This window comes from Xenopus tropicalis, chromosome 1 (genome assembly GCF_000004195.4).
Source record: "Xenopus tropicalis strain Nigerian chromosome 1, UCB_Xtro_10.0, whole genome shotgun sequence".
Taxonomy (NCBI): domain Eukaryota; kingdom Metazoa; phylum Chordata; class Amphibia; order Anura; family Pipidae; genus Xenopus; species Xenopus tropicalis.
The window spans coordinates 157,638,112-157,664,841 of record NC_030677.2 but is presented as its reverse complement, the minus strand read 5'-3'; the positions used below and the strand labels follow the sequence as shown (position 1 = coordinate 157,664,841).

At 37.0% G+C, this 26,730-nt stretch overlaps 1 protein-coding gene across 4 annotated transcripts in view; it reads left to right on the top strand.

The window, feature by feature from the left end:
* adgrd1 (adhesion G protein-coupled receptor D1) overlaps window positions 1-26,730 on the top strand; it is a 271,121-nt gene that overhangs the window by 43,294 nt on the left and 201,097 nt on the right. For all 4 annotated transcript variants that reach the window (XM_002931898.5, XM_031892498.1, XM_012969246.3 and 1 more), the window contains 6 exons: window positions 3,067-3,125; window positions 5,198-5,353; window positions 7,275-7,331; window positions 13,624-13,744; window positions 18,267-18,374; window positions 21,226-21,301. In XM_002931898.5, the coding sequence (XP_002931944.3) occupies window positions 3,067-3,125; window positions 5,198-5,353; window positions 7,275-7,331; window positions 13,624-13,744; window positions 18,267-18,374; window positions 21,226-21,301 (577 nt within the window). The remainder of the gene's footprint in view (window positions 1-3,066; window positions 3,126-5,197; window positions 5,354-7,274; window positions 7,332-13,623; window positions 13,745-18,266; window positions 18,375-21,225; window positions 21,302-26,730) is intronic.

Below are 26,730 nucleotides of genomic sequence, written 5' to 3'. Positions count from 1 at the left end.
TGCCACACCTGTTTCAATCAAGAAATCACTTAAATAGGAGCTACCTGACACAGAGAAGTAGACCAAAAGCACCTCAAAAGCTAGACATCATGCCAAGATCCAAAGAAATTGAGGAACAAATGAGAACAAAAGTAATTGAGATCTATCAGTCTGGTAAAGGTTATAAAGTCATTTCTAAAGCTTTGGGACTCCAGCGAACCACAGTGAGAGCCATTATCCACAAATGGCAAAAACATGGAACAGTGGTGAACCTTCCCAGGAGTGGCCGGCCGACCAAAATTTCCCCAAGAGCGCAGAGACAACTCATCCGAGAGGCCACAAAAGACCCCAGGACAACATCTAAAGAACTGCAGGCCTCACTTGCCTCAATTAAGGTCAGTGTTCACGACTCCACCATAAGAAAGAGACTGGGCAAAAACGGCCTGCATGGCAGATTTCCAAGGCGCAAACCACTTTTAAGCAAAAAGAACATTATGGCTCGTCTCAATTTTGCTAAAAAACATCTCAATGATTGCCAAGACTTTTGAGAAAATACCTTGTGGACCAACGAGACAAAAGTTGAACTTTTTGGAAGGTGCGTGTCCTGTTACATCTGGCGTAAAAGTAACACAGCATTTCAGAAAAAGAACATCATACCAACAGTAAAATATGGTGGTGGTAGTGTGACAATGACCCAAAACACACCAGCAAATCCACCTCTGAATGGCTGAAGAACAACTAAATGAAGACTTTGGAGTGGCCTAGTCAAAGTCCTGACCTGAATCCTATTGAGATGTTGTGGCATGACCTTAAAAAGGCGGTTCATGCTAGAAAACCCTCAAATAAAGCTGAATTACAACAATTCTGCAAAGATGAGTGGGCCAAAATTCCTCCAGAGCGCTGTAAAAGTCTCGTTGCAAGTTATCGCAAACGCTTGATTGCAGTTATTGCTGCTAAGGGTGGCCCAACCAGTTATTAGGTTCAGGGGGCAATTACTTTTTCACACAGGGCCATGTAGGTTTGGATTTTTTTTCTCCCTAAATAATAAAAACCCTCATTTAAAAACTGCATTTTGTGTTTACTTGTGTTATCTTTGACTAATAGTTAAATGTGTTTGATGATCAGAAACATTTTGTGTGACAAACATGCAAAAGAATAAGAAATCAGGAAGGGGGCAAATAGTTTTTCACACCACTGTATATCAGTAATGGAAATGTACCTTTAGTTTAATATGCCATCTTTTGCCATATAGTTGTGCTAAACAAAATGCTGTAAAAATTAAATATCAAAGGTAACCACTACACCGTTGATGATTGTTGTTAATTGCACTGGGGAAAAGGCATATGATGCTCATGTGGGTTGGTTTTGCTTATTTAGTTGATGGACAGCACTCCTTTATAGCTTTAAAAGCAAAAGGTCTATCCATGGGCACCAGAATTAAATAATCAGCCCTGTAGCATCAGCTTATATGAGGACAATGAGAGCTTAAATGAGGCAAACCTAGTTCATTTTTGACAACCTTTAAACTTAGCTTCTCAACAGCTGCCCTCAACCAAACTGAGCATGTGTAGTGTCACTGACACTCCTAGCAAAATCCAACATAGGGAGCTTCTGTGACAACTTTACGGTATTGGATCATTACTACTAAAGAAATGTTGAACCTTTAGGCTGGTGCATATGTTCAGTATATAAAATATGATATTTCTAGTTATATTCATTTTTAGTGTTAGTTATCCTTTAAGTATGACAACGATCCAGAGATCTTCCCTTTTGGAGTTGGGAAATCAGTCCACTTCTAGTCTAGTATTCCTTAACCAAGCCAACCCTGGGGAAGATCATGCTCATTTCTCAAAGTTCAGGTCTTGCACATGCTCCATTCCCATTTACTGTCTTTGGTTTTGGCCATGGAACTTAAGTAAGGGCCAAACTACATATTTAACCATTTTCCCCAGTCTAGCAAGCCTAATTTATGGAATTGCTCATTGACGGCAAAGAATTTACAAACCAACCTTTTTTTGGACAATATAGAGCCAGATTTAATTAAACAAGAAAACATTATTTTATGGTTTATTAAGTTAAAACATATGGGTGAGCTTCAATTAGAGGAGAAAACATTTTGCCTACTTCAGTTCCAGTTTTTCCCATAGACTTTAATAGAGTTTTTATGTGATTAGCAGTTAGATAAGTTTTTCTCTCTGGAATCTGGAATTGAATAAGGAGATAAGTGTTTCTCATCAAATTGAATTCAGCCCAAAGCATGCAAATACAAACGCTCCCAAAAGGCCCAAATTTTTTTGCTCATGTTTGGAAAATCTCTTGGGTAGTCAAACTGTGGGGAAATACTACTCCAAGATAATTACTACCATAGCAACCAAGCAGTATAAGCCACGGACAGAACAACCATATATTTACGCAAAGGGCAGTCCACTCATTGCAGAGAGTATGTTTCCAATTTATTAAAACTGAAACTTTTTGGAATATTATTTTTACCACCCTTTATTACATATATTTGAAATTTTATTTCCACCTTTAAGCTTTCATAAATGTTATAACCCTGATTGCCTGCTGTCAGTGGACTAATTGACCAGCTAGTTTTTGTTTGTTGGGGCTGTAACTTCTGTAGTACTATAAACTAACTAGCCCCACTACATATATTGCATACACACATTAGATTCCAAGGGGCATTTTGTTATGCACAGGGAGGGAACAGTGATGTATAAATCCCTCTTCCCTTTGTCAGCACTCCTTGCCACTTATTATACTAGTACATTACAAGTGCAGCACCATTCTCATGCCAAAAAGCTCAGTCTAGCCAAATGCTCTATCTATCATTTTGCTGCTGAGGTCTGTCTTTCACCGCTTCATGTGCTTTCAGTTATGTGCATGTGGCCTTCCAGTCATGAAGACTTGTTGACTTTCTTAAACTGCCTATTTTAAGTCCATAAAATACTAAAGTGCTTGCTTTTTTCTTTCTACTGCTCTGACCCTTGCTGTAAGCATTTCTATGTTTATTTTTTTGCATGCATTTAAAGTTAATGTAAATGTTTACTGACTGTTAATGTAAACCAGATACGGATTTCTTTCCAGGTAAAGAGGCCTTTATTACTTCTACAACTTCAAACATCCCCGGAACTTCACTTCCTACGGTAAGAAGAAACAATGTTTTTAAAGGCATTACTTGGCAGATGTAATCATTGTATGGAAGAATAAAAATATTTGTATAAAACATAGTGCTATGGCATTATTGTATTATTGAATCTAGAGCACACATGTTTTAGATTGCAGAAGTTGAATTATTTGAAGACCATTAAAATATCCATTAGTTGAAATCTAACAAAATATAGCTATAAACCTTGTAGAGCAGAAGAGAATGATGGGACAAAAGCATGCTTCTGATCCACTTTTATGAACTGTATATCTTTAGGGAGTAGAAGGAACATCCATACCTCTGCAGTTGCCATATCCACAGATAAATAAAAAGCACAGCATATGGATACATACAGACAGGGATAAAGCCCAGGAGCCAGGCATGGCTCTTAATGAACTCTTTCTACTCCATTATGGCCTCTAGCAATTGGTAAAAACTTTATATCGTATTGTATTATTTAGCACTATAGTTATATTGCTGTAAAGAAAACAAGAAATATCAAGATATTTTGTGCTGTAAGAAGCTATTTGTAATTCCCCAACAGTTACAGATTAAAGCATTAAAGAGCTTAGCTTACTAATTAATTGTAACACTATAATATGCTTTTATTGAGCACCATAGTTACGTTAGCAATAACAGTCCATGTATTCATTTATACCATCAGAGTTCTGCAGTAAGATGGGCAAATACTGTTTAACTGTGTAAAAGATCTTTACATTTATTGTATATCTTATTTTTATTACACAGTTATAATATTCTATCATATCCTGCAACACAGTACAAGTGTTGTTGAGCTCTGGACATCAATTATACATCATATATACAGTATATATATATCATATACTGTACATCACATACTTCTACAAAGCGCTACAAGAAATTAAGAGCTCTGCTTGTTGGACATTATAGGCTTTTGTTCTCCTAATTAAAATAGACTGGACATATAGCATATTGATTGAACTACTTCCAATTAAAACAAGATAAGACCCTTTGAACACCAATATTATGAAAGGATGAATTGGAAAAAAGTTTGATTTAAAGGCAGATTTATTTAAAAAAAAAAAAAAATCTAAAAAAAAGTTGATTTTTAAAAAAAAAAAATTTGGCTTGAAAAATAGAATTCCTATGCTTTTCTTGCTCTTTTGCACCAAATAGAAAAATGTTTGTTTTCTGGGCAATTAATATTATTGGCAGATTGGCAACTTGACCACTGCTAAAGCTGCCTCCAAGCAAAGAATCATGGCATCCTGACATTAACCCTCCATTACACCTCCTGGCCCTTATATATGAGCAACTGAACATCAGTTCTCAATATTCAAGAAGTGAATTTATATCTTGGCTTACTTTTTGATGGTATAGGTATGGGATTTATTATCCAAAATGTAATTATTTAACACATGCAAATGCTGTGGGATGCTAGAAAGCTCTATGCTTAAAATGTACTTATAGTAAGAACTGGGCTCCCTTCCTCCTGTCAGTACTGTGCTTTGTGGCAGATGTTTAAGCTTACTGCAAAATACAGATCTCTCATACAGGGGCCTTTTTAGATTTTTAAGAGCTAAAAGTCACTGAAAAAAAAGTCTTGAATTTCTCGAGGTTTACTATCCATCGAAACAGCTAAAAAACAAATCTGACAATTCGCCAAGTTAAACCTGTTGAGATCATTTAAATCCCTGGAGGATCCTTCTTTTGATTTTTTTTTTTAATTTTTAAAAATAAAAAAAAAGAGAAATGTTAGCATTTCAGTAAATGTGCCCCATAGAAAGGCTATTGGACTCTCTTTTCCTTTAGTGCCTTATCTTTTATAAATAATGCCCATTATAGACTTGGGTTAAATCTATCCTTTTGATTAACCTTTTTTTCTTTCAAAACATATATACAAATAATACATTGTGATCTAGCATAGATTGTTAAAGTAAATGCAACATACAAGTTAGTGGTTAAATATCTTGAAGCTGAAGCCTGCTTCTGGCAACTTGCTGCTAAATGCCAGGTGCTGCCTGGGAAGTGTGACATTTCTTTTGCATTCCCACCCCAAGTGTTTCCTGACAATGTAATATTTATCTTTAGGTTTCCACAGACGTTTATTATTCCATATTGTTCAACCTAAACCAAGAGGGTAGGAGGTTTCATCATTCCAAACCTGCCCTGGACCTGCTTCAAAATGTGACACAGGCCCTGCCCAAAAAGTCCTTGTCAAAAGACACAGCAGGAAACCTAACCCAGGTACATATAGTCTCATAAAACTGTTTACCAGAAGAATATATTCATCTATGTTTGTTAGTTTACCTTATACCAGAATACCAAAAAAACTGCTTTTACCTAAATATTTATTATTTGCAATTGACTAGTCTACTAGTCTGTACTACTGATGTGTGGCTACATCTCCTGTCAGCATTTTATTTGCAGACATGTGAAGCACTTTTGTCTACTGTTCTGGGTAGCTTCTCACTTTAATAAATTACTAAGGCCTTTGTTCCTCGGTTTAATATCATTTATTTCTATCACAGGCACAGGTCTCCTGCATTTATTTCTATCACAGGCACAGGTCTCCTGTCAATCTCTGCCTACTCCTTCACCTTTGATGCTTTTGTGTGAAGTAGGAGAGAAGGGAAGTTACTGTAACATGTTTGGATTCAACAAATGTATTTTTTATGTGAGACAGGGAAAAAAAATCATATTCATCTTATGAACTGACAGCCCCATGCTGTATCATCTCTAAACTTTGCACAGAGGCTGCTAACAGGGAGGCAAACCCTCTAACCCCCAGCCTCATTAGGCGTAGATGATGAGCAGAAACATCTTTTCTGTCTTCGTCCCATGTGTTAATCAACCTTGGCTGAAGCAATCATTGCCTTTACACCCAATGGAAATCTCTATTTCTGGCTTTTCAGAATGATTTGCTCATCTCAAGGCTGCAGCGATAAATCTTGGCATCGAGATAATGAGGGGGCATATGGCAATTCTTAGAACTAGCAAAAATAATCCACTTCCTGCTGAATGTGTATACACGTGTATTATCCTTTATTTAACAGGTCCAAAAAGTATAAAATAATGCTGCATTTTTGTTACTTGAAAGGAAGACATTGTTCTTGCCTAGGTCCAGTCTAGCTCTCTTACCTGTACTGAAAGCTAAAGCCTAAAAAAAATGGCCAGAAATTATATGTTTTAGGGACCAAGAGCACTTTTGCCTGTACTAGTAGGTTAAGAAGAGGGATCCCTAGCATCTTGCACCCTTTTTTGTCCCCCACCCAAGCTTTTATGTTAGAAATAGCACCCTAAGAGAGGATACTGTTCACATATTGGCCCTTTTGTACGCAGTGCTGTTAGATAATGGAATAAGGTGCAAATCTTTTTGCTAGATTCTAAAATACTATAGTTCCACTTAAGAACAGAAGAAGCAGGACACGGTGCAATGTGCACAACATGGCTCTTTGTTCCAATTTGTTGGAAGTTTGAAATTTTTCCTCAACCTGGAAATAAGCCCTATAGTGACCCCCTATATCCTTATAAAGGGTGCCTTGTGGATGTCATCAGTTATAACAGATGCTTAGTAATGTCGTTTCTGTCAGACAACTCATTGAAACTTGTGTATTATAATAAATAATGTGCTTAGCCTTATGTCTCCTGATTTTATATTCTCATGGAACTCCTCGGTGCCTTTTAATATCTATATAATTTACAATAGGGTGTACCTTATTCACTATATACAGCTAACCCTTTTTATAGAAGAATGCTTCTTACATCCTTAGAAAGGCCTTAGGAACAACAAGGCGTTTATGAAAAAAAAACCACTGCCAAGAATTTGCAGTTTTGCAGCTTTTGCTGTTGGAGAAGATTTATCTATAAGCACAGCTGTTTCTGCAGAACTGCACTAAAATGTCTCAGCATCTAATAGTAGATTCATTGGTCCATTGGAAAGGTCTAATTGAAGCAGTGTATCATTCCCTTGTATATTTTCATTATCTTGAATCTGTTAAGTAATATACCTTTAATATAAGTAGGCATAAAACAAGAACCGTATTGCTGAGAATGCATGTATTTCCTGCAAAGGGTCCGTTATGCTTAAGACCTGGCATGACGGGAAACATTTTTCTTACGGGTGTTATAAATGGCAAAAGTAACTGCTCATTCTGTTTTTTTTTAGGCATTCCTGAAAACAGTGGGAGAGGTTATGACGGCCACATCGACTGATGTCTCCCCTGTAAGTGCAAATACATTATGTGTATCGCTGATGCTTAAAGGGGATTTTTAGCTTAAGCCAGTGATTTTTTTTAACCTGTAGCTTTCCAGTTGCTCATGAACTACATCATCCCATTCAAATGTTGTTTTTGGGATGCTGTGGGATGTTGTGGTTGTGCAACAGCAGGTGACAAGTTAAAAAAACAAAACCAATAGCAATAAAAATATCCTGTCTTGGCAAAACACGTGCAGGAACATTTCCTGTCAGCTTTCAGTAATACCAAAAGTGATTTATATGCAGTTAAATATAATGTACTGTTTAGATGGCCATATACACCCAGATTTGGTTGGTAAGGTTGGCCAATTTCAAATATCTTGGTGTATAACAATTTGGGGGTATTTAGACAGATGACCCTCTCTTTAATACTCTTTTCTGACCAGTCTGCCTAAATGAATGTAACAACTGAAAGGGGGTTACACATGTGTATGGCACCTTGTATGGTATCCTTAGGTATGACCGTGGACCGATTGGTTGAAGTACTGTGTGGTCTGCCATATATGGCTACTTTAAAGGTGGCCACACACGTGGCGATCTGGCAATGTTTCTTGCGACCATCGGTCGCATGAAACATTGTCAGATCCGCCACACACCGTTCAGGGCTGAAACAGCAGATAAGGAGGTAGATTCAGCCCTGACGGCAGATTTTGCTCATGCGCCTTCTATGGCGCCCGATCAAAATTTTCTGACCTGGCCGATTGGCGAGTCGACCGATATCAGCAGCCTCTTGCGATACCGGTCGACTCACCGACTTGTCATACACGCACCGAATATTGTACGAAACAAGGTTTCGTACGATATTATCGGTGCGTGTATGGCCAGCTTAACTCTGCACTGGTAAAACAGATTAGCTGTGTAGAATACAATGGGTTAAGCTCTTACACATGGAGATAAACAGAGGTCAAATGCTATCCATGGCTCTCTACAGCACTATAGAATCAAAATCTTTGATAAAAAAATATAAAAAAGCCTCTTTGTGAAAAAGGCATTAAGCACTCACTACACATTGGATGCATGTTTATATTACAGTTCCTGATATTCCCTCTGCCTTTTTATTCAGTGTTTTGTCACACTGCAGAATCTTAGACAAATTATTAGGGTTTTTAACGTAATAAAAAGTAATTGGATGCTAATAGGAAATAATCTTAAAGGAATTTACCAGTTATAGGCAGAAATGTATCATTCCTGTATCTGCATTTAGTATCTACAGATATTTCTTTAGAATTTTTTTGAGCATTGGCTCATTTGTACTAAATAATGTATGGTGGAGAGTCTATTGGTTATGGTAGTCAAGAGGTCATGTTGATTACTCCATCTAGTTCTTTTCCACACAAACAAATAAACCAAAAAAACTGAATGAACATATGCTTAACTGTGGGGAATGCAGTGCTCTAATGGCTGATATCAAGAGCCGTGTTCCACCATGAAATGTTACTTTGCATCATTCTGCATTATAATTAGAGAAACTGATCTCCTAATTCAATTCACAATTTCCCCAAAGCATCCTATTGAGTTTTTATTAGATACACAAAGAGATACATTTTTCTCTGTCCCATATTCAGCCCCTACCCTGTATAGATTACTACTATTTGTAGTTATTTACATGCAAATGAAAATTGTAGGAATGATTTTGGGCTTCCTTCCCAATATTCCTTCTGTTTTCATAAAAATGAAGATATCTCTACAAACTGCTTTTTAAGTGGATCCGCTTCCCTGGCTCTACATATTGGAAAATCTGCATTGCACTGATGAACCCTAATAAGAACAAAACAGATCTGCATTTGGGAATCCAATTGTCTGTGCTTTATAACAAAGATCAGAAAACACCACTGAAGTATATGGCAAATTTGGAATTGAATTAGAAGATACGTTTTTCTTATTAAACTGAATCTGTCCCAAAGTGCCTCATTTTGTAGACAAAAGGAACTGATATTAGAACAAAGCTGACTGTTTCTATATTGCAGGCAATACTTACATCTTATAGGACAACTAAATACAAAAGCTTATGCCAACAGCCTTGACCTGTAGTTCTCAAGAAAAAAAAAAATTCAATTTCAGCAAGCTCTCTCTTGTTTATTATTGTAAACATCTTTTCCTCACCTATATCAATTAGTATTTACAAATGTCTCATGTCATATTCTTAGAAGATACACCTTCATGGCTCATTTGTATACCCGTGATGTGTGTATTATTTCATGATTTAAAGTCCCTCACTAGTTAGACTTATGTTTTTTCCATCAGCAATACTCTTCTAAGCAAGATGTACAATCGCTATACATCCCGTGTTGGCCTTTATCATATTATGAACACACAATGTTTAAAGAAAATGACATACTAAACTGACAAACAGTTTTAGCCTATTATTTTTTAAATAAGCTCAACAAACATTAAATTGCCTCATTTATACAACAAGACTGCATTTTGTATTGTTTTAAAGAAGTAATGAACCCTCTTCCCTGCAACAGAGAACATCTTTTATATCTTCGTCTTTTTGCGTTAGCTCTCATGTAGTAATCTCCTGATACCATAATTGTCTATTAACAGTATCAAAAGGATTCAGTGAGACTAATCAAGAGTTCTTGGGGAATACTTTCCATCCAGAGCTTGTAATGTGCAGTTATTTTAGCTAGAGGAAATGTCATAGAAAACGAGGTTGCTGTTTTTAATGACAAGAGAGCTTTGGAGAATTTAACCCCCAAATTCAGTGTAATATCACTGCTTTAAAATGCCTATTTTTATAAAATTATCCTCTGAAGACTTTACATAGTTGTATAGTTATGCTGGGTTAAAAAAGACTATCAAGTTCAACCCCTCCAAGCGAAACCCAGTGCACATATATACACACACTTATACTGACTTGTATATAGACTATATATACCAATATCTATACTAATTGTATGCAATAGCTTTTGATACTATGCTTGTTCAAGACATAATCAGCAGAAAAGAAGATGGGGAGCTACTGGGGCATCTTTGGGGACACAGATCTTCCCTGCTAAAGGGCTGTGGTTGCCTTGGGCTGGTACAGAAGGCCAAAACATAATGTACAATATTTCTAGCCTATTTTTTTTAGTTAAGCTTTAGTTCTCCTTTAAAGAATAATAATTTCTTAAAGGCAAATTGCATTTGACATGTACATGCATCCAGCCTGAATTGGATCCTCATTTCTTTTTATTTATAGTTAAAAATATGATTGGTTTATTAGCATGTTTCCTCAACTGGACATTTTTCTCACTACAAACAACTTCAGCCATATTGTGCATTCCATTCTGGAATCAGAGCAGGTAAAATTTGGCTATTTCTGAAACAGGTTTATTAAACATCCAATAAAGTGTGGTGGATTTTCCATAATGGTGATGGATCCCCATAAATTAAGTACTTTATGGCTAAATCAGCAAGTACAGAGTGTAAAATGGTAGGATTTATTCCCTACAGTCAAAGAAATGTTACCTAAAACCTAGTGTTAGTGTGTATTGTATATTGTGTATATTTACTGTTTTATTTATGGATCTTCGGCCAACTCATTGATCTTACAAAAATTCACTTCCCCTGAGCAAGCTAATAATATACTAAAACGAGCACTGCACCAGAGATTAATAGTCCATAAATTGTGTCTTTCCATTGTCACTGTTTCTACAGTTCACCTGGTTTCTACAGGGCTTCTATGGTTGCATGTTTCAACGTGGCAGTGGTTCTCAGTCTGTTTGGAGAAGTCCCCAGTTATCCTTATTTAAATAAAGTTAAAGCAGACTAAATATAATACAGAAGCACATTCTAAGGCTCATGCCACACAGGGCGGATAAAAGCAGACTGAGAATCCACCCCTACACTTGAAGAATCTTATTGATGTGTCACACGGAGTGGATTTTCACAGTACCTGCATACTGAAGTTTCAAAATTCGATCCGTGTGTTGAGCTGAAATTGACTCCATGTTCTTGCACCCAGATGCAATGGCTCCAGGTGTAGGCACATTTTTGAAGCATAAGGGCAAATTCTTGACCAGCATTTATCTGCAGCCTGAGAATTTGCCCTGTGTGACAGTAGCTTTATGGTGCCATGTCAATATGAAAGCATTGTAAGTCACCCAAAAGTTTTGCCATGTAAGTTTAAAAGGGAATTATTTTTGCACATTATAAATCTAAAAAATATTACGTTATGTGTAAATTTTTTGCTAAGTAATATTTTTTTACTCTCATGTCTGAAACATGCTTTATTCTGAAGAAAAACATTCTATATATATATTAATAAGAATTAATAAGGGCAACAGAAGTTGCGTATTTTATTTTTGAATGAGGTTACCTTATGAGAACTATCATGGTTGCTTCTACACAAATAGAGCTTCGGGCCTAAGGTGGCATAAATTTTGGGGCGGCATGCCACTCAGCCCCACGTAATATGTGCTCACATATGGAGCAGGATGGGGATGGGGGAAAACTTTAGCATATTCTGTCCCCAGTGCTGCCTATGCAACCTGCAAGGATGCGCATTTGTACGATCCTAAGGGGGGCAGAGAATGGGGGCAGCCTCTGGGCCCCCGAAAATGAAATCTGGACCTGTAAAAGGAGACAAAATATAGCTGAAAGCTCCCTAATCTTCCTAGAGATCTGAAATGGTCCATGTCTTCATTTCAATACAGGGGTAGGTGTTTACTAAAGATCCCTGCCAAAAGCACAGTAGGAGGAGGATAGCCAATCACAGCCATGCAGTCACACAAGCAAAGACCAGCATCAGTTCCCTATCAGGTCATCCTAGTTGCTGAATAGTTCCCATCCTACTGTGCTGATTGGAGTGCTGCTGGATCCACTGCACAGTCTAGGAAAGGAGACAGCAGGATGGGCGTAACTAGGAGGGTTTTTGGAAACATTTTTAAAGAAATCAACCCAACAACTTTTTTTAGTGTTTTTTTTCTATATTTCAATGAGTATAATGCACTGGTAATTTTTTTTTAACCAATGTGTTCCCTTTTTAGACCGTAAAAATTTTATTGATACCTAGACAGAAAATTTAATGGGAAAGCAGTGAAAGAGTGTAGTATCCCTTTCTCTTCTCTTACTCCTGGTTCTGACAGTGTAGCAAATGTAATCTCTGCTGTCAGCACCTGGCTGCTGTTAGGCTCTTGATTTTGAAGTTGAGCCCTTGATTTCTGTCCATTATTAAAATGTATAATGTATAATTATTATTAAGGGAATTACAAGACAGGAAAGAATATATCACATGAAATACTCTGCTGCTTATTATAAAAGCAGGCACAGAGGTGAAGCTTATGTAAAAGCTAGAGATAATAATAAGAAAAGGAACAGTGCATGAAACAAACATATTGACACTATTTTTAGATATTCATTTGTTTTATTTTGTTGAGACAAATATAAAGATGTTTATTTAAAATGCTGTTTAAAATATTGATAACTTTTAAATTGTTCTGGGTTAGGAAATGAAAAACCCCACCAAATCTAAAGCCAGGTTATGTTCTTGGCTACCTAGGGGACCCTATCAGCAGAAGACTAATCACATGGCGAAGGATTGGCCCCTACCTGAGGTCACACGAGGTCTCTAAAATTGAGGGTTTAACATAGATTCTATTTATTAAATGAATTAGAATATTATAAAGTGACATTTCAGAGTTGAAGTCATCATATAACACATGCTTTCTTTTTTCCTCTTTTTTGTTCAAAAAAATCATTTTTTTTATCCTGAATGTGAAAGGAACAATTGTAGAAATATGCAGAACTTTAAAAAGTAATTCAGTCCATTGAGAATAAATCAATACACATCCATTTCAACTGTACACATAAAACCTCAGCAGTTGCCTATATCTCCCAGGTATAGATCACACAGTCCAGAGCTATTTTCTCATGAATTTTGTGCACCACTGATAAAAAAGAATGCATTAATCAGTAATGTGCTGTGTTAAAACAGCTTTCAGTTGTGGAATTTCTAAATCATTTAAAGAGTTTAGCTTAAGTGCAAGTGTAGAGCAGAATCACATTTTAGATCTTTCATTAGAACTTTTGGAAGCCTGCTGTGGAATATGCTGAATTTTATTACTGTTTGATTGCCAGAGTTTTGCCTTATAATTATCTGAGCTTGGATGAGGAGGTTTCTCCTTAACCTGTTCTCTTCCAGCAAGCAGGTAATATTTTCCATTGCATTTGCGTTATGTTTTGCCTCAATACCTTAGTCATAATAACATATAAAGTTATTAATTGTTTATAAATGTAACCTATATACATAGATTTTTTTTTTTTAATCTTGCAGTCTCAGGATTACGCAGGGGGCCTTATTGAAATGGTTGATAAAGTTACTGGACAAACAGCAGTCAACCTTCAAGAAAACCTAACAGATATTGTAACACTTGAGGGAAAATCATCTGTTGCAGGTAACAATGACAAACATTACTTACAAAAGGAGGGTGTTTTTTCTTTAGGGTGTATTTCCTTCAATTAAATATCTTACAAGGCATGCTATGGCTTATTTCCCAAAAAGCCATAAATATATCAAGAGAAGAATTTAAAGGCTTTTTACCCATGGGTAAAGATTAGCAAATGGCTTGGGATTCACTTTAAAAATGTTCTCCTAAACCCAATAAAATTGTAGTGTTTCTCTAAAATTTCATCTGAACTATGGGAAGCTGTCAAATTGCATTTATTTAGAAATTTAGCTCTTTGAAATGACTGTTTTGTGGTTGTAGCTTTAGTAACACAGTAAAGTCTCTGTAGAAGACTGGAATTCTATTTTAATAGTTAAGAATTGTTCTGTTTAGCTATTCCTCCTTATTTTGTCATTTTTAGGGCTTTTCTGCTTCCAATTCGTTTTCCCCTCCTGCTGCCCTGCACTAGTCTGAATCTAATGTCCTCATTTTGACTTCAACATTTGTGCACATATGCAGTTAAATTCTCTATCTATATTAAAAAAGCTCCATTGTAAAATACCTCCTAGAGGAAAAGTAGTTAGTAGTAATTAAAATCTAAAGCCATATGTTCATATGCCTTTATACATGTCTATATCTTTATACATGTCTGTAGGCCTATGTGCACCTTAAGTTGGAGCTGTTTTCTCAGCTAAGTACTGTATATGCACCCATAGAAGGTGCTGGTATGCAGTATCCCTGACTTTCTTATAAGATTTAAATACAGTTAAAAAAATTTAATGTTTATATTTGTTTCCATCAGTGGTGTAAGAAGATGGCGTCAGGTCGCCCACGAAAAAAATCTTCAGAGGGTCCCTGGGAGCACAGCAGCTCCCACCTGACCTGCACCGTCCCCTGTCTGCTTACATGGTTGCACTAATATTTAATGAACGAGAGCGGCTGGGGTGGGGGGATTTTTATGCTATAGAAGAAGCCAACTATGTGGTCTGGGTCCCCCCCCCATGACCGCTGGATTTGCTTACTCTATAGTTACGCCACTGTTTTTCATCAATATGTTTAACAGGTACATATTAAATATCTGAAATTCCATATAAACAGCAAACATGCAAGGTAGTGATATACCAATGGAATTTGAAGAAATGCAGTACCAAAGAGGCATTTCACAAGAAGGTGCAAAAGGACAAATAAAAAAACACTCACCAACAAAACTAATGAGGATAAAGAAAAAGAACCACATTTCAGAACAGGTGATAGTGAGGGCAATCATTTAGTTAAAAAAGTTTAGCATGAGACTATAGATAACACTACATTCCACTATATATGACCTGTAAGTTATAGGCTATGTACGCAAAGGAATTTCAAATAAAGTCCATATTTGTACTCACTAGTAGATGTGGCATCTGACACTCATGGAGATAGTGTTAGGATAGTACACCTTCTACTACTCAGTGGCTGTGAAGTGAGAATAAACAAGGGTCAGAAGTCAGACAATCCAAGTTTGGCAGTCAGCAAGGTTTAAGATAAAGAAACAGGCAGAGGCCAAACCAGAGAATAAACAAGGGCAAGGTTTGGGAACACATGGCCATAACAGGAGAGCTACAGTCACCAGTGCTGGAGAACACCTAGCAATAAATGGCTAGGCTGTGGATGACTTCCATATTAATTATTTGACATTGACTATGCCTAGCATATAAAATACTTTTTCAATCAGCATTTTTGACCAATAGCCTTAGCTATGTGCCAGGCTTAATGACCATAGAGTGAAAAGCATCCATTTATAGTGGTTTTTCTTCTTTGTGTTACTGTTATGACAAATTATAATTTACTCATGGGCACATAAGATTTGCAGATAAGCAGTAGTGATGAGCAAATCTGTCCCATTTTGCTTCATTGAAAAAATTTGTGAAACTGGGAAAAAGTAAAAAAATGTGGGCACGACTTTTTGGACTCAAGCAACTTTTTTGATGCGACTGCACCTTTTTGACTCTTAAATTTTGTGGAAGTTATGTGAAATAATTTGCCAGTGCTAAAATGCACAAATTCTCCCATCACTAGACAGCCGCAATCATACTACACTTAGGGGCATATTTATTATAGTATGTAAGCCAACATCTCCAGTGATGTTTTCCATAGCAACCAGATATTTGATCTTGTTTTCTAACTTGTAGGTGACCATTAAAATCTAATTGCTTATTGGTTGCTATGGGCAACATCACTGATGTCAACATCAACAACTGATGTTGGCTTACACATTATAATAAATATGTCCCTTTCTGTGTCACCATGACGTTTCTGGTGGTGGCATACAGTTTTCATTGCAGCAGTGACCAAGCTTGTTTTTATATTGCAGATGCCTATATTAATAAGGCTACACAACACCATGGGGGCAATACAAGCAGTACCAATGCAATTTTTGATTTAACTTAAATTTAATTTTCCATCTTGAAATGATTAATTCCAGAGTAAAAAAAAATTATATTATTATATTTTTCTGACAGTGCCTCACCATTTTATAAAATGGTGTGGCTAAAATGAAGCTGCTATTTCAGAAAAAGTATTATTTATATTTAATAATAACAGATTCTACTGAGGTAGCTGAGAGAACAAATTATAGGTTTGACCTAATCTTGAGAAGAATATTTCTATTTACCAGTTATATAAAATGAACGGTAAGAAGAGCTTATGCTCTTCTAAAACAATTAAATTGCCTCAGGTGTATTATTCTCTTACGTGGAGTGAAAATCCTCTTGGAATTTTATAAATTATTCACCTCATCTAATTCTACAGAGAAGAACAATTAATCTATTCAAAATATGAAAATGATTCACCTCAGATGACTATTATTAACCTTCAGTTATGAGAATAACTCTAGCTGAAACTTCTATCTTCACTACTGAAGGTCAGTTTGTCAAATCCTGCACCATGGTCATGCCCCCTAAATTACAACCTTTGGTGAAAGCAGTCCCAGCCTTGATAACTATATGAGATCCTAGATATGATCGTGGCCATTTATGCTATTAAGAAGACATGCATATTTGTTACTAACTACTAGTTTGAAATTGGCTAATTTCCATGATTCTGTTACAAAGTGGAATTAACTCTCTCAGTTCTCACTATGACAAATATAAATAGTAACTGAAAACATGGAAACTTCCTGTAGGGCTAATTTACTGATAGCAGGTAGGGTTTGCATGCTGGTGTGTTTTTCAAACTTTGCACCCCACCCCCTTTGTCAGCAGAGGGCCAGCTTTTTCAAGCAACTGCTGAGAAACGTATCTATGCCCTTATCCTATTCTGTTTGACTTCTGCAGCATTTTACTGACCAGCCCCATGTGAAATGTAAAAAAATCGATTCCAGTGCAGGATTCAGTTGGAGAAGCTCCATAACTGATGTATTTTTAAAAAAAACATGTTTTCCCATGGCAGTATTCCTCCTATTCTCACCTATAAGACAACCTATTTAAGGTTTAAGGCAAAGGTTAGCATACACAATCCTTCTGCTAGCTTTCTAAGCCCTTTATGTCTCTGCCCCTCAACGAAAATGAAAAATGAGAATACATTTTTAAAATATGATCATATTGCTTTCAGGCAAAACGTATTTTATGATAAATATCCTTTCACATAAATGTGCTATAATTAATTTTCAGTGAATTAACAATAACAGTAATGAACCTACCAATTGTATCATATTTGCAGATACTATTCTTAAAATGCTGAATATTTAAACAAAATATATGTTTTATGGTGTCATATTGGGGTGATGGAGAGTTGCTCAGAGCATTATTCCTTGAAAGCATGGGGCCTGGGAACCTGTGGTACACAGATAATTAAGTAAGAGAAGTGCACTTTTCTTCTAAAAATGGAATGCACTTAGCATTTATGGACTGAATCCAATAATGAATAAAGATATGGTGTATGTAAACAATTTACACACCCTTTCAAGAGCCAGATATTTATACAAAGTGATGTTTGATGTCCAGACACATAAAAGGGCCTAGGTCGGTGGCTTCTACAGTTATTTTTATGTATGAGAAAGAAATCAGCGGCACGTACTTTGGGTTAAGAAAGGAAAAAACTGCTGTGTTAATGCAAACACTCACAGAACAGAAGAATGGATTGAAAGGAAAATCTAATATTTAGAGAAAATTGATGTTAAGGTCACTTTGGTGCTTGCAGAACTATTTGTACCTTGATGTATCCCACTGAGAAACTGAATTTTTCCTTGTGTATAAAATCAAGGGACAGCCTGCAAATGGAAGGCAACAGCTGACAAATGGTGCATTATGCTGCCATTGAGTTCACGCAGTTGGAATTATGCTACCAGTAAACCATTTTAAGCACGATTAACTGTTTATTTTGGGAAAATAGGGGCTCAGTACAACAAATTATATTTATTTCAGACAGTTTAGTAATGTATTAGAACATTTGTCCTTCAGATTTGTTGTTTCTACAAACTGACAGGATTATTAACAATGACATCAAAATTCTGCCAATCATTTAATAATTGCAAACCCTTTTTAATCTCATTTAGATTATTCCATGGTGAAGGTGCCTCAAGCTTTGAGTTTATCCCATTATCGCTTTCCATCTCAAGGGCAGTCATACATCTCTGTTCCAGGGGAAGCTTTTCAAAACAAATGTAAGTCCCATACACGTAACCTATTTTGGTTTATTTTTTTATGCCTGTTTGTCTTGTTGGTTTACATGATTTTTATTACACCTTTCACGGTACAGCTTTGATCATTTTTCTCTCTTTTCTTGAACAATTTGCCCAAACTAAATTCACTAAACTCTTTAAAACATGCAGAGAACTGAAGTTAAAGGAACAGTAACACTAAAAAATGAAAGAGCTTTAAAGTAATAAAAATATAATGCACTGTTGCCCTGCACTGGTAAAACTGGTGTGTTTGCTACAGTAACACTACTATAATTTATATAATAAGCTGCTATGTAGCCACGGGGGCAGCCATTCAAGCTGGAAAAAAGGAGAAAAGGCACAGGTTACACAGCAGATAACTGATAAGTTCTGTAGAATACAATAGTGTTTTATCTGTTATCTGCTATGTGCCTGTGCCTTTTCTCCTTTGAATGGCTGCCTACATGGCTACACAGCAGCTTATTTATATAAATTATAGTAGGCTTTCTGAAGTAAACACACAACTTTTACCAGTGCAGGGCAGCAGCACATTATATTTTAGTTACTTTTATACACTTTATTTTTTGGTGTTAGTGTTCCTTTAAGATCAGTTTATCTGGGATGAAAAAGACCATCAAGTTCAACTGTTTCAAATAAAACCCAGTGCATATACTGTATATATACACAAACAAACATATACAGACATATCTTTGCCCATAGTTTAACTTGTCCATTCCCTTGCACGTCTCTGCATTCTCTCCAATTCATTTATATCTTGGGGGCCAAAACTGCACTGCATATTCAAGGTGAGGCCTTGCTATGAATCTATAAAGAGGCAAAATTATGGGGCAAATTTATCAAAATTTGAGTTTAAAACTTAATACATAAAAACTCACCGACGTTCTATTCATTCCTATGGAATTTTAAAAAGCGTATTTATCAAATGGTGAGTTCTAACTTTCATCTATTGATAAATACGCTTCTAAAAATCCCATAGGAATGAACAGAATGTGGGTGAGTTTTTATGTATTAAGCTTTAAACTCACATTTTGATAAATCTGCCCCTATGTGTTTATCCTTTAAGTTCATAATTTGTTTTACACAAGACAGTACTTTATTTGTTTTAAACTACTTTTTTCCAAGACCAAGTAAAAAAAAGTTGATAACTATTTAAATTGTATTTTTCTAATAATTTCCAATGACCTTGACAATCTTAAAAATCCCTGAAAAAAACTCAAATATTAACTTGAATGCTGATCATACATGTACTACTGACTTTTATGTCATCGTCGCAGATTTTAGGTGGGATAATTCCCAATGATAAATCTCAACCAAATTGCAGTATGAATGAATGAATTTACGTATATAGACAAACCCATTTTTAGCTGAAGTTTCTGTGAATTGTGGGAAAAAATACTAGAAAAATAATAAATTTGTCCCAAAATGTTTTTTTTTTTTTAAACTAAGTAGGATCTGGCTGCCAGCACTTAATCGCCTAAGTAACCAAGCCACAGAATAGGAGATGAATAGCATAGGGAATGAAAAGTAGTATAAGCAATAAAAAGTAAAAAAATTGCAATAAAATTTAAGCCTCACAGTCTATAATTTTTTAGATTGCCAAGGTAAGCGGTGCCAAAAACCTTATAGTGTTTTCAGTTGGAGGTTAGAAAGAGGCAGCATAGGAACTGCTACTAATCTAAAAGGAAAGAAAAATTAAAAGTTGCTTAGAACAGCTCCATGTATAACAAATTCATGGTGCATTACTAGGCTTATACTCGAGTATATACAGTAAGCAGTTTTCACTGAATGTAGTGTGACAGATGCATTATTTCTTTAGTAGTACACAATATGTCAACAATAAATAAAGGATAATAATAATAGTGCATTTTCTAGCACTGAAAAAAGTTTTGTTTTTTTTTAATCTTTGAATCAAACATGCTCTTGTATGAATTTACCCACTGAAATTACCTCCATAGGGGGTTATTTAATAAAAGGCATTGTTTGCCCAGGAGCAGTAATTCATTGCAACCAATCAGCAAGTAGAATGTACTGGTCACCTATTTAAAAGTAAACATCTTATTGGTTGCTATGGGTTACTACTACCAGGCAAACTTAGTGCATTTTCTTACATACGGGGTAGCCTGCTTAGTTTGCTGTGTGTAAGCAGTTTTGTTGGGTCTATTAATTATCTAGTAGATGCAAACAGTATGGCTTAGCAAGGAAATAGCTACAACACCAACTTATACCATACTTTTGCAGATGATGGTCTCTGATAGGCCTGCTTTCTGGTTTGGATAATCCAAGCGGGTGCACCAGAATTTATTAAGAGAAAATACATTTTTCCCCTGTAATGATTGATTGACTGATTGATTGATCAATACAAATCAGCTACGAAATAACAAATTGTATAGATAAATTTGCACAAGCATAATCTGTTTAAGGTGGTCCTAAACCATCTAGGAAATAAACTTCTCCTCAGTGGGGTGTTACAGGTGTCGGGGCCTTTCTAGAGTCAGGGAACATTAATTTATGGAAGATATTCTTAAAGAAGCTGGGGTCCCAGCCTTCCTGCATTATCCTGCAACCTCTTCTCTACCTCTAACCATGTATTTTAACCCAAGTTTTAGATATCAATTGATTACTTAGATTAGAGGAATGCTTGAAACATGTGGCATTCATTGGTTAAAGCGGTTTTGGATTTCTGGCCCTAGTTGCTGTAGTTTCAAGACTTCTTATTTACATGCATGGAGCTGTTATCAATTACAGATAGAGTGTGATCTTTCATAGAATAATGGCTGGCTTTAATTATGACACTATTATGTGAGTAATACAATTTAACTCTTATTTGTTCAAGCACGAACAACCATCGTTGGATTGCTGTATCATACTATGCACTACCTCTATAAGTGGATCAAACCTAGTGATACCAGGTAAGTGGAAACTCTGGATACATTTCTGTTATGTGTGTGTATATAATAAACAAAAACTCATAATTAGCTATATATAATGATATTGTCTAAAGAACAGGTAAAAATACTTAGTCATCTAATATAAATAGATACTGGGGTTACATTTAATTGGTTTTAAATGATCTTTTGTTATAAAAGGCAACCATGATGGATATGAGTTACTAAGTTATTTTTAGTATGTATACTCTAACTGATCTTGCAATCCCATTTATTTTGGCAAACAATATACTTTTATTTAGATATTTGCACAGGGATTGTTAAAACTTTATTTTAAAGGAACAGTAACACCAAAATATGTAAATGCTAAGTAATTAAACTATAATGTACTGCTCCCTGTCACTGGTAAAGTTGTGTATTTGCTTCAGAAAGACTACTACAGTTGATATATAAACCCTTCTGTGTAGCTATGGGGGCAGCCATTCAAAATAAGAAAAGGCACAGGTTTCATAGCAGATAACAGATAACCTCTGCAGAATACAATGGTGTTTTATCTGTTATCTACTTATCTGTTATCTGCTATGTAACCTGTGCCTTTTTGCCTTTTTTCCAGCTTGAATGGCTGCCCCATGACTACAGAGCAGCCTATTTATATAAACTATATATATATATAGATATAAACACACCAGTTTTACAAGTTTACTGTTCCTTTAATTGTCTGTTTAAATGTGTGAAATTGAAAAACAAATACAGGTTGCAGAATTTTTTCCTTTTAATACCCTAACTTATAGTGAAGCATCATTGATGGGGTGGTCAGTTTACTAATAAGTTTTTTGTAAATGTGATCACATATAAAATAACTTGATAAAGTTGACTGCTACAATATCTACCCAAGAACCCTTGTATTGGAAAAACTTGATCTCCTTAATTTGTGAAAAAAATTGTGAAAAAAAAATCACATTGTTCATTTTTACAAATTTGACTTTTAAAAAACCCCTCAAACAATGAAATAGCTGAAATGATGGAAATACAGCTCTGATACACTTATATAGAAACTCACAAGCATTTTAGCTGCCAATTTTTTTCATCTGAATTTTTGAGGTTTTCTTGGATTATTAAGTCTTAAGAAAATGTAAGTTCGGAAAACTAAATTTGAAAATATTTGAATTTGTGATTTTGTGCTATAATTTTCTTTAATCGCCACAACAAATAGAATTGCAATTTTAATTAATCTCCCTTCCTCCCCCCCCCACCTTAGTTTTCAGTTTTAACCTTGGTTAAACTACCATTATTTTCTCCCTCTCTGGTCGCAATATTCAAGTGATGGTATAATCTGCTACATCACAATTCAGCATTCCTATGGACATTGGTTATTGGCCAAGGGTGCAAGGTTATCTGAAAACTTTGAGAAATCAAACCTGGCATGCTGCAGTCTGAGTGCAACCAGTACATGAAGAACTACTGTCAGCAAGCCTATGATAGCCTGCAAATGACTTATTACATATGTTTGCATATGTAAGGTTATTCTAAAGTAGAAATGTGTTGCCTAAATACTTGCATTCCCCAAGCATGCTTAACCTGCCAAAGCACCAACAGGTAAAGGGTTAAACTACTGTTTATTGTCATATACAGGAATGGCCAAATTGCATTAGAATATCAACAAAGGGGCTCTACCAATTTTCCCCAGGTGTTGAATTGAGTGATCAGCAATAGTGATGAGTGAATCCATACCTCCCAACCGTCCTGCTTTCAGTGGGACAGTCCCGATATTTATAGCACTGCCTGCTGTCCCGGATTCATTGTTAGATGTCCCGCTTCTCAGCATTGCCATTTAATTGATGTGCCTGCTCTGCTCTGGGAAAAAGAGCCCGCCCCCTTAACTCTTGAATCTCCCCTACTACCTCAAGCTCACAGGTTTACTTTGATGTTAAATTGTCCTGGGAGGAGCATTTGTGACAGGCAAGGGTCAACTATCGGCATTGGCGGCATCCCTGCTCCTGCTCACTGGGTCAGGGGCTGAGGGTGCACTCTATCTTTTATCAGACAGAAGAGGCTGCTGTCTTTATTTGTGTGCTGGACAGTTTCACCTTTCCACCCCTAACATATATCTCTCACTCCTGGGAATCTCTGGCAGAGCACAGCATGCACAATAGAAAACAGAGGTATTGCTGATCCATTCATAAAATATAGCAGACATTTAAAAGGGGCCCTTATATGTTTGGGAACCTTAGGTTGGCCTTGTTAATATGGCTAGAAATTCTAGTGGTACATTAATATTGTTTTGCTTTCAACTGACTAAGAATGGAAGGAAATAACATGGATTTATGTACCACTGGAATTGGCCCTATTTATAACTTTGGAAAATGCACAGAACTTTTGGCATGTCTGAAGTTGATTGGTAATATTACTGGCATGTCTGGGGTTAATATGCCCTTTATCAAGTTAATGTAGTCATACTGGCATGTTTGAAGTTAATATGTCCTTTATTCTTTTTATTTAGCGATTATACTGGCACATCTGGGGCATGTAAAGTGGGTGTGGTATGTGGGGCGTGGTCAAAAAATTTTTGCCGCACTACCCGCGTCACATATTTTTGTCCCTCTTTCTCTTAATGAAATGTTGGGAGATATGTTATCTGGATCCCCCCACCCCAAAAGATTGTCTCATACCCTAAAGCTGCTCTTTTTACAGTGTTGTAGGTAATGTGGTAGTGATGTCAAAAGCAAAAATATAAATTAATATGTAAAATGCATGCGACAGAGAGGCAAGTAGTGGCCCAGATATATGCTATATTTCCTGTATAGCAGTGAGTGTTTGTTTCCTTACCCCCCACGAGGGACCATCTTACAGTGATCTGTTGAATCACAAGTATATAATCCAAACCATTTATGCGTCAGTACCTTGCACATGTCCCACTAACCAAACTGTAAAAGTCAACGCTCTTATATAGTTTTCCAGCTTCAAGAGTTTAAAGTGCAGGTTTATTCTACTTTCTTTAAATAGCTTTATTTTGACAACAAATAAATACAAGTATTGGACTTGTTATCCTGAATGCTCAGGACCTGGGGTTTTCTGGATAAGGGATATTTCTGTAATTTTGACCTCCATACCTTAAGTCTGCTAAAAAATCATTTAACCATTAAAAAAAAACCCAATAGGACTGTTTTGCCTCCAATAAGGATTAATTATATCTTAGTTGGGATCAAGTACAAAGTACTATTTATAACAGAGAAAGAGGAAATAGGTATTCAAATTTTGAATTATTTTATTGAAATAGAATCTATGAAATATGGCCTTCGCATAATTCTTAACTTTCTGGATAATGGATCCCATACCTGTATATATAATGTAAAACTGCTTTGCTAAAATAATGATTTGCTTTTTGTAACCTTCAGGGTTGCAGCATTTACAAATATTAAATAAGTCTGTTTTCTTACTGAATGTGTGGTAATTATATTACCCCAACATGCAGGATTGTTTTTGAGCAGTGCTGCTGTAATAATGTTACCCATCACATACAATTGGCCAGTCACCTTTAGCAGAATGAGGCACAGGAGCACCCCTCCCCTCAGTGTTCACCATTGGGATTCAAGAAATACACAGAGACATGTTTATTGGAAACAGGATTTATTGGTCTTAATATTCAATTGGGGGTTGGGCATTCCAGCAGGTGCCTCCTCATCCTTGTGATCGGCAGCAGGAGCTTCCTTTACTTTTTTTTGACCTACCCCCAGGGTGCTCTCGACCCACCTCCCAAAACGCTCTCGACCCACCCCCCAAAACGCTCTCGACCCACCCCCCCAAAACGCTCTCGACCCACCGCCCCAAACGCTCTCGACCCACCCCCCAAAACACTCTCGACCCACCCCCCAAAACGCTCTCGACCCACCCCCCCAAAACGCTCTCGACCCACCCCCCCAAAACGCTCTCGACCCACCGCCCCAAACGCTCTTGACCCACCCCCCAAACGCTCTCGACCCACCCCCCAAAACGCTCTCGACCCAACCCCCAAACGCTCTCTACCCACCCCCCAAAACGCTCTCGACCCACCCTCCAAAGCGCTCTCGACCCACCCACCCAAAACGCTCTCGACCCACCCCCCCAAAACGCTCTCGACCCACCCCCAAAACGCTCTCGACCCACCCCCCAAACGCTCTCGACCCACCCCCCAAAATGCTCTCGAACCCACCCCCCAAACACTCTCGACCCACCCCCCAAAACGCTCTCGACCCACCCCCCAAAACGCTCTCGACCCACCCCCCAAAATGCTCTTGACCCAACCCCCAAATGCTCTCGGCCCACCCCCTAAAACGCTCTTGACCCACCCCCCCAACGCTTTCCCAAGACCCCTCTTTTCTTTGCTCCACAGTAAAAGCTTGCCTTTTCTTCTTTTTCAGTGGTTCTGAAAGGAAAAAAATTGAGTCAATAACTGAATGAATGTGACATATGGGCAGTAAGTGTTCAAGGGGCAACTAGGCCATAGGGCTGTATTACTGGGTAACTGTAGCAATTAAACATTATTTTATTCAATACTGCCCCCACCAGTATTCCATTAAACTCAGTTACATGTTAAGGTTGGTACATAAGAGCAGGGCAGATACCTGGGGCAGAGGGGCAAAACTCTAAGGAGCCTGTCAGTGCTGGGAACAAAAATCAAGTATTTTATGGTGTGGCACAGGGGTCCCCAAATGTTACCTTTTTATAGGGGCCCCAGGGGAAGAAAAAGTGTATATTTGCTGACATCCCTGCATAACTCCCAAAGCCTGGGTCTGTTTCTCCCAACCAGCACTACAATCAAAGGCACCTCCAAAGCCCATTTTAGGGGAAATTTGTCCAAATTCACTAAAATCATTGAGAGGAGCAACATCCGCTAGTCTGGGGGGCATCATCTGACTATTTCCCCGCTTTTTTTTAACCTAAAATAAGGGTTATTTGGCCAAAACCAAAGGGGATGTACACTTACCTCTCACCACAATGCTCTCAACGGACTGAACCAACTGTCACATCCCCAGGCACGAAGTCACCTCTCATCACATGACAGGTGCCACTCTTAAAGGGGAAGTATACCCTGTTGATGAGTAAGGTCTATATGGCATTTATTTGCTCTTAGATATGCAGTACATACATAGCTTATTATGTGCATAGAGCATTGCTTTGTATGTGTGGCCTATTGAGTCAGTGCAGTTACTGTGCTGCTATATCTGTTGGAGAAAGCTGCTCATTTATTAACCATGGTTTTACTCACTGCTGCTTCTGTTGCTAAGTCTGCGTAACCGGGGGGTCTTAAGCTTGTAGGGTGTCCCTCCCTTATCCTGAATAGTGGGTAGATGTGGAAGCACACAAATTATTTGTTACTCAGGCAGTGACCAGGCTGCTTGTCTGTTGGGCCCTATAAACTATTGCATCTTGGGAAACAGGAAGTGAGCTTGCATACAGACTGATGCCAGAAACAC